Source organism: Onychostoma macrolepis, chromosome 25 (assembly GCF_012432095.1).
Source record: "Onychostoma macrolepis isolate SWU-2019 chromosome 25, ASM1243209v1, whole genome shotgun sequence".
In the NCBI taxonomy this organism is placed as follows: Eukaryota; Metazoa; Chordata; class Actinopteri; order Cypriniformes; family Cyprinidae; genus Onychostoma; species Onychostoma macrolepis.
The window spans coordinates 9,612,954-9,622,370 of NC_081179.1; the positions used below are offsets into that span (position 1 = coordinate 9,612,954).

General features: G+C 39.8%; 1 protein-coding gene across 5 annotated transcripts in view; it reads right to left on the minus strand.

Moving 5' to 3' along the window:
* ndrg4 (NDRG family member 4) overlaps positions 1–3,502 on the minus strand; it is a 31,948-nt gene extending 28,446 nt beyond the window's left edge. For 2 of the 5 annotated variants that reach the window (XM_058766861.1, XM_058766859.1), the window contains exons 1-2: positions 3,338–3,501; positions 1,807–1,880 (exon numbers count right to left, since the gene is read on the minus strand). In XM_058766861.1, coding sequence (XP_058622844.1) covers positions 1,807–1,880 — 74 coding nt within the window. In that variant the 5' untranslated portion in view covers positions 3,338–3,501. Of the gene's footprint in view, positions 1–1,806; positions 1,881–3,337 lie in introns of all 5 variants that reach the window. The other 3 variants (XM_058766858.1, XM_058766860.1, XM_058766863.1) reach the window with 3 other exon arrangements.
* Positions 3,503–9,417: the final 5,915 nt, after the last annotated feature.

Sequence of the window (9,417 nt, forward strand, 5' to 3'; positions counted from 1 at the left end):
TTTTGGAAACCGGGTCCCAGAGTGGATAAATCTGCGTTTTCATGTGTACAGCCAATCCGTATATTTTGTGAATCACCCCATGTCTTGACTCTACACAGACGCCGCTACATCATCTAACAGCAACAACAACATGAACAAACGCTGAACGATTGTCTTTTTATTAACTAACATTAAATGTATTGTTCCATGTTCGTTTGTATACTGTGCGCAAGGTTTATGCGCATAGTCCAAGTCTTCTTCTCTGCTTTTAGTGTATCTCTGTGGCAGAATTACAGCACCACATACTGGTCTGGAATTTTTACTACATCGTTTTGTGTCAATTTCGTGGTTTCGTGTGTACGCAGATATTTCTTGAGACGAGGGGGAAAAAGATTGGATAGGGAAATCTCTGGCTTCGTGTGGATGTAGCCCAATGCACACCATAGTCCATTAGACCTGTGTTTCTCAACTCCAGTCCTGAGGACCCACCGGCACCTACCAGAATGTTTTAGATGCCTCATTAATAAAAAACTTGATTCAGCTCATCAGATTCTTAGTGTGTTAGATATGGAGGCATCCAAAACATTCTGGGAGGTGAGTTCCACGTACTGGAGATGAGAAACACTGCAATATGTCTTATATTAAAATTGAGATAAAAAGCAGCTGTGGAACTCACATAAACTTGTTGTAATCTCAACCCCTTAGAGAGCTCACTTCACACCTCCAGTGGGATTCTGGGTAACATCTGAAGGACCAATCATGGCTATCTGGCTTTCAAATACGCTGTGATAGTGTTGTATCACCAGAATCAACCATGTTTCCAACCCCTCACACTGCCTCTTGTCAGAAGCTGCCTAGTGCTGTAAGCCAGGCTGACAGAAGGTGAGTTGGTATGTGGTCCGCAATAACGCCATTTTACCTTGGCCAAAAGTACAGTAACCTGGCCAAACCTTTCCTTAAAACAGGTTTCTACTGTATGGATCAGTAGGAAACCAATCCTGGGGTGTGGTTTCCTTGAAATATTAATGGTTCAATTATGATAAATAGCCTGCATCTAAAAGCTTTCAAGAAGCGATCTTTCACAGCTGCACACCTATTTAGGTCAGAACAGAATACCATCAAGTCCATAATAGCTTTCTTCACTCATGTGCAGTCAAATTATTCATGGAGATTTTTCATTTATTGTAGTTCATTAACATGAAATTGGTGTCACATGGCTCAGTTGATTATAAGCTGCATTGGGAGCACTGGAGGTCAAGAACTACAGAAGGCAATTCAAGTTTTGAAGGACCCTCTTGAACAGAAAAAAATCCAAAGTAAAAAAGCCACCAAAACAGAACAATGGACATCAAGGTTGATATGCATCTTTGTATATGAACATTTATTTTCAGTATCAAAAAACACGTAGCTCAGGCAACAACTGATTGAAAGATATTCAAGACTTCATAATTCAGATTCCTACTGTATAGAGTGGACATGAGACTTACAATAAAGTATAAAATAATCTTTTTACATGAAATCAGCTTGAACACATAAACCTATATGAACAGATTGGTCAGAGACTGAAGGCTGAAACAATCAACAGCTATTGGGCGATGAATAATGAATAATGATCTACAGCAGAGTAATGATGGTTATTGACACTTGACCTTGTTTGGCCATTGCCCAGTGATTGGTCGACAAATCAAGGTGTGATCATTATGTGGTCAGACACAGCAACGGGCCATGGATTTCACAAGCAAAGAGACGAACAAAAAATGAAGAGATGGATGCTAATAAAAACGGAAAAGAAAGGCTACAACCTCGGTTACAGGCAGAACTACGTACATTGTCTGCAGCAGGCTCTGTGGAACCGTGCAGCTAGTCTTGGATGGGAAGTTCCAGAACAATCCAGGCCCCATCTATCAGTACAAAACAAGATCCATTTGTAATTCAGCTATACACAATATTCGGTATTCAGATAACTCTCACAGTAAGTACGTTAAACTGGGCAAGATATTGAGGAAGCCCCCTCCGAGTTTAGCTTCTGTACACTAAAATGCAAACTTGTCCCAGGGCATGCCTCTTACAAGAAGATCTTTTATGAAAAGGTTCCAGGCAATTCACTAAATCCCCTATAAATGACATTCTTTATATAAATATCAAGCCAGGAGTATCTATTAAAGTAAAGCTAACATGCAGTTTATTGAAGAATCTTTTTCCATGCTCAGTGAAGGAATAGTACAACAGTTCTAACAGGAAAGGCTTCCAGGCGGTATGGGTTTGTACGAGTGAGACAGAAAAGTTTCCAAGGCGTCTGTTGCATTGTTATATAATGTAGAAATGGGGGCATCTCGTTGTTGTCTTGCAGGGAGATTTAGCAAAAAAAAAAATTAATCAGCCTTGCATCAAGTTGCATCAGTATTGCCATCTTTTTTACAAGGCTGAATGAAAAATATCCATTATTTTCAATTACATATTTTCAAAACCGTGCCACATATTATAATTCATCTTTACAGCTGTAATCATCCCACACATTAGTAATTGAAGTACCTTCTTGAATTTCCACAAACCAATGTATTTCAGCTACACGCCATGTTGTCAATCAACTGTGACAAAGGTGTGGCAGTTGCCTTTAGCTGTAGCAAAAAACTGTTTTATTTTAAACTCAACATAAATATTTTCATCTTAAGGCACATGCCAACAACATCATCCATCACCCCTTTAAAACTGAAAGTGTCAAGGCTTATGATAAGTCACAGTTTATCCACCCTGGAAAGTTCCACGGCCCTCCTGGCCTCCTATGCAAGCTGGCACCCAACCAGGTACACTGGCGTCTGATATTCTGTGAAGTGTTATTGAGATTAGGAAAACAAAAGCTCTGCTTATCTGTTATTACACAGACCTCAATACTTCTCAGCACCACGGCAGACAGCATTACTCCAATGAACAGGAAAGGACACCTGTTAGTAGACTTACCCTGAATTTAAGGGGTGGTCTGGATGGACTGCGACTGGCTTGCTGTTTTTGGCAAAGCTTCCCTGTCTGACGCAGTTATTTTGCGGGGTTAATAAATTTAACCTGTCGACCTCCCATTCACGCCAATGCAGAGGCTGGAACTATAAAGCGTAGCTTATGACACAAGCGCTGAAATACTCGTAGGAGGGACTCTAATGATTCTCTTGAGACGGAGTCCCTCAAGGCCCTGTGTTGGGGCACTTTTTGATCTGATTGTATCTTCATACAGTACACCTTGCACCGAAACAACAAAGTATTTAACATGACCTAACAACAGATGTCTTAGAGTTCTCTTGAATGATCATTCTAAATTGTGCCTAATTGCAAAAATGACCACAATAAGCAAAGATATATTTCTTACCTCGCTGAAGGACTGTGTTCTGTTGTTGTCTTAAAGGATTCTGATGTGTTTAGCCTCTTTTTGTTTGCTCGTGAGTGCCTTTCGGAGCGATGCTCTCTACCCAGTGAGGGCTATGCTGTGTGAATATCTGTACCTCTGTTCCACCCTCCCTCATTCGTTCACTCTTCCCCTCCCTTCTTTTGCTCTGTAATAAACAGAGAACACGTGTCCTCTTGGATGATGCAGCCTGAGCCATACCAACAGATGAGAGTGAGACAGAGGGAGGGAGAGAGAAAGAGCAATCACAGAGAGGGACAGAGAAGAGGGACACACAAGGAGACAGAGAGATAAGAAATTCGATACAGGAGAGGAGTGAAAGAATAGCAAAGGGCAGACAGGAAGGAAGGAAGGAACCAAGGAGACAGAAAGGAGAAAGAAATAGTGAGACAGGGATATTGAGAAAAGCCTGGAGGCTTAGAATGAAAGGCTGTCCAATTAGACCACAAGTGACAGCTCTGTACAAACAATTCTTACACTTCAGGGAGAAAGCACAAATTTTGGCAGCATGAGCTTTTATCAAGTCAGTTTTTACTATAAACTCTACACCCAAGATTATAAGTACATACTCATATACCCACCCAAACACTGCTATAACAAACCCACACATTTATCCACAGCATCAATCGAGGACACAGACACATACGCCCATGCACATGTTGGTACAGAGCAGTTTTCTTCTTCTTCTTTGTACTCTTTCATAGCATTTTTCACTTTTCCCTGAAGACTACTTCTAATGTTAGTCAAGGATTCTTGCACCAAAAACAGCTGTAACTAGGCATATATTTCACCCTCTCCCTAACTCTTGGAATTAGTCAGTTTTTGCTTGTATATCTTCTATAGCTAAATTGGCTTAGTCTAAATGTACTGAGGCAGTCTAGGGTTCAAGGCTGGTTAACATGGTCCAGTTAGCCAGTCCTGTTTGTGTATACCGTAACTACACCAATAAAAATTTTCAATTAATTCAGAAGAAGCTGCATGCCTGACTACATATTTTTGATGAAAACAAATTAATAAATGTTTAGGGTGGTGGTAATATTAACAATGATGATGATACTGATGGAGATGACATACAGTGTGCTAATCGCTTGTCATTTACAAGACGCCAAGAGCCTTGAATCGTAGTAAATCAATATCCTAATTAACACATCCAAAGGATGGAAAAACTGCACCATGCCTTGTTTCCCCCTACAGTCTCACTGTCTTTAATATTCTTTAATGCTGTACCAAGAGAAATGTTACTGGCTAGTCTGACTCAGCCAGTAGCTTCTGGTTGGAAATTGTCAGCAATTTTGAAATGGCTATAAAACCTTTCCCTGGCAATTCTGAGGGTCTTTTGCTGTTGGAAAGTCCATATAACCCACTATGCAGCCAGAATCAGAAATCTAAATAAACTTTTCTCATTATCTTGTTGGCACAGTTGAAAAGTCAAGGGGGAAAGGGAGCACGTCAACACACTAGTGTTCCTACTGTTCCTAAATTTTAACAACATAAAATCAAATGAAATATGATTTGGTGATTGAATCAACCATGGCAGCTTCTGTCATTGTTTGAGAGAGATGTTAAAGCCAACCTACAGTATTTCAGCACACTTGTTGAGTTGACTGAATGAGAGATGTTTCAACTCATATTATTCTGCAGTCTGACATATTCTTTGCTGAAGGATGCTTTCTGCTCTTCAACTTAAAACTTGTTAATACACTAGTTCAAACCAGTACCAAATTATAATGTTTAGCTTTATTAGGAATTATGGACTAGTTATCACCACATACTGTACACAGCAGTGTAGTATAGTATACATTCCTCCCTGCTTCATTGTTTGTTGCAAAATAAAGACAGTCACACGTTCTTGGCTCACAATCTTGCAGGCTAATTGACCCTTATTTGTCCCTATATTAGCTATGCGATAAAGAGAAATCAGGTCAGTCGCCTTTTTTGGAAAGGTCTAGAACAGGAGATGGACACTAGCCAGGTTTTAAGTAGTGAATTGGGAGAAACCTGGCAGCAGAGTAGACCACAGTTGATAGGCTAAGCACGTTTTGAGTCCTTGTTTATCTGAGGTTTGGTTGTCTGTACCTGTGCCAATGTGACAACCTTAAAGTGCTCATTGGTTAGCAAGACATAACCAAGGCACGTGCTATCACAGAGGCAACACAGCTGGCTCGCTGCAATGTGGACAGTGTCAATATTGTACATCTTTGTCCGGAGTATAGATGGTCAGAATAAGGAGTGTTAGAGAGTGACGTACAGTAGAAGTTGACAGAATCCGCACTGGAACAAAGCGGAGTCTTTTTTTTTATTATTATCATTTGCTTGAAAATGGACAGGCAACAAATCCAGACAATGGTCATCACAATTGTCGTAGTTTTCACTTGCACATAGGGCTGCAAAATAAATGGAAATAAATTGGGATTATATGGTGTAGATTTCAGAATTACATTTAGGTCTACAATTGTTGAATCCAAATGTTTTATTTACAGCATGTTTTTTTGCATTGACTTTATTTTGAGTGTGATTTGAGTTGCTTTTTAAGAACTGATACTTTCTGTGCCAGCAATCACACCTTGTTGTTGAATCCCATGTAGACTTGGGCCTCAGCACATGCTTGAATCCAGAAATGGATTTTGTCTGAAACTTAAAAATGCTTATTTTATTTGACATACTACATAACTGACAAAAAAGAAGTAACATGAGAAATGCACTTACTGTAGGGTTTAGGCCTTGTTCAAGGACACAACAGTGACAGCCACTATGACACACCAAACCCCAAGACACATCAAGATTGCAACTTTCTTTGAAGACAGTTTGTGGTTGCCCATGGAAAAATCACTAGGTTGTTGCTAGGCAGTTGCTAAGGTGTTTCAGCACATAAATTGTCTCTGTACATGCTTAAGTACAAATTGGATTCTGTCTGAAACACAATGCTTCTTGTATGTGGTGACGTATGAAGAGAAAAAGAACACTAGAGATGGACAGCTGAGCTATGACTCATCCCTCCATTATAGCAGGAACGAAGGAGAACAGGTCACTCGACTCTGATATTTATGGATGTTTTTTTTCTCATCAGCCTGAATGCACTTGTCCATCAAACTGGCATCGCCTTACACTGATAGAGAGAATGGAATACAAGGTGAGGAGAGAGGTGGTGAGACAAAAAGACACAGGAGATAAAAACACAGGAGAAGACACCATTTATTGCACATCCAACACTCGCTCAGCCTATTTATAAAAGACATGTCACTCTGCAGTTAGCAATACTGCAAACAAAACAGACGAATGAGGCATTGCAAGTAGCTCAGAAAGGATGGGGCAATGTCTTCCAACACCCTATCCATTCTGACATCAAACATCAGCAGAATTTTGTCCTAAAAGGCAAAGGCGGCAATGCCTAGTCAAAAAACTGAACAAATCTGAAAAAGAACTCTTTGGGCATGTTGGACCACTCAGTTCGTATAAATTAAGGTGCACCATACGTAAATACTATTGCACCTGTAATGTTTACAAAAGATCTGATGAGTAATAGTTTTGAAAATAAGGTAATTATTAATAATAAGCTAACAACACCAAGTGGTACAAATAAAAGCTATATTAAATGTTCCATATGCCATTAACCTAAATAAATTTGTGGAAAACAAAGAAGAGTAGAAGTCCACCACAGGTTCCACCATCAAAAATATTAAAAGGCGGGGGGATAAAACACTGTTCTCAACCTCCCACCTGCTATAGTGCACAGGCTTGTTTGAGCCGGTGTTTCAGAGTGAATGCAAACCCAGTCGGGGAGAGATTAGCCACATCTGAAGAGCAGCGCGGGGGCGTTAGCTTAGATACGGCTAATCCTGACACCTCTGTTTCTCTCTCCATCTCTCACTCTTTTGCCTTCGAGTCGTGTCTGTTCTTTTCAAACGAGAAGGTCTGAAAATCGGCTCACTGGAACGGCTAAGGCGAGAAGCCAATAGAAGCTCAAAGAGAGACATGGGAACACTAGTGGATACTTTTCCTCCAACTCTGTTAAAAAGAGATGCAACACAGTCAGCTAAGGACAGATGGGATCTGAAATCATTTGCAGGATTCTCATACAGTTAAAAACATGAATAATTCTGCAACGAATTAGAGGTCTATTGAGAGAGGAAGGGTTGTGGAAAGACGCCAGTGCTTTTTTAAAATATGTTTTAACTTTTTTGGGTTCACATCAGAATATTTTCAGTCTGTGTGTGTGTGTGTTATTCAAATGAAATGCACAAAAAAATGTTCTAGCACACAGTCTACTCAAAATATGCAGTGCTGTTACAGAGATAGTGCTACTGTAGATACCTTGTGCTTGCATACAGTCTCTGTGAAAGCCTTGGTTTGGTAATGAACTGTCGTTTTCTAACACGGCACACTGGTCTACATCCTCATAAAATATTATAGCCTAAGTGTCTGCACTTAAAGAAACATCTTGCATGCACTGTAAATCAGTATGCTATAAATGCCACTGTCATGGATTCTTAACAAAAAAACAGAACATTAACAGGGTTATTTGGCAGTAGTTGGGTCAGTTCCATGTTCATGACTCTAAAGAGGAGTAGTACATCTCTAGCTCATGCCAGAAAAGCCACACTGTGAATCCAGGTCAGGAGTGATTCATTGAGCAATAACAAGAAATGGTAGTGTTCTAGGAGACCCAGCATGGGTCATGGTGAAACACTTGACACCATTCACTAGGAAGCTAAGGAACGGTAACCTAAGATTTTTAACTCTGTATGTAGTGAAGGGAATAATCTTTAATGATAGATACAATGACGTTTAACTTAAATCGTTATATTTATATAGCGCTTTTCTGGGTACTTGAAGCGCTTTACATGGATGGGGGAATCTCTTCGACCACCACCAATGTGCAGCATCCACCCATAGGTAGCATTGCTATGAGGTTTCTAAGTTGTTCAAATTGTTTTAGTGCTATGCAGTTTCTAGTATGCTGAATGGGTTCTTAAAAGCCCAGGGAGAAGGTCTCGGGCAACTATCAAAGTACCTTGTTCAAGGGCACAACAGTCATGACTTTCACCTTGTGGAACGGAATCAACCTTCTGGTTACTATAGCCCTCAACCACTATCCAACACTATCCTAAAAACAAAGAGAGAGAGAGAGAAACACATTCACACTTTTATATTACTGTCTGAATATGTATGGTTATTCAATAAAGTCATTGCCCCATTTGTAATCAAGCCACCAAATGATGTAACTTCAAAAGAACTGTAGGGCAATGAGTGACTTTTCTTTAGTTTAGACCTTTCAAAAAGTCAATAAATCCCTCCTGCCCTACCCAATCCAACTCAGCTAAGGCTGCAGAGAGATAACAAGGTCGATATGACCATCCCAGAGGGACATATCAATAACTTCCATTCCGAAATCACGGATGAGGTCGTCCACATCAGCCGACCCACATTTTACACATGAACAAGCAGCTAGGACTCATAAACATGCTCATTAAAATGAAGAAGACGAAGACATTTGAAATCTGATCATGGAGAAGAGATTTCCTAATTCAAATATACATAAGATCTGAAGGATAGATGTTTGTTTTAAGAGGGGAGAAAAAGGAGCACCGAAGTGTGGAGACATGCAGCGATTTGATTTGTCCTTGTGTCGACTGATGCAAATAGGCTTGCTCACACACACATAGTCACGAACAACCTGATGACGCATACAAATGTCACCTCCAATATTCTAAATATAAGAGCTCATGGATTATCAGAAACCAGCACTCTTTATATGACAGCATAAATGCATTAAAGTTAAGCATTTATGTTTCAGTCTGAACACTGGAAATAATCTTTGTTAAATTGTTTTAGTTATTGACATCCATGACGTGCAAACTCATAACACCCCAGGGTATAATTCTTTTTTTTTTTTTAAACACCGATGAAACCTGTTCAGTCCTCTTTAGGATGAATAAATGGAAGAATCTGTAATTGCTTTATAAAAAGCACATCTCTAGGAAAGACAAATTTGTGAAGATAAAGCATTAATGACCTTTATGAAGTTTCAAGGAAGAAACAAAGAG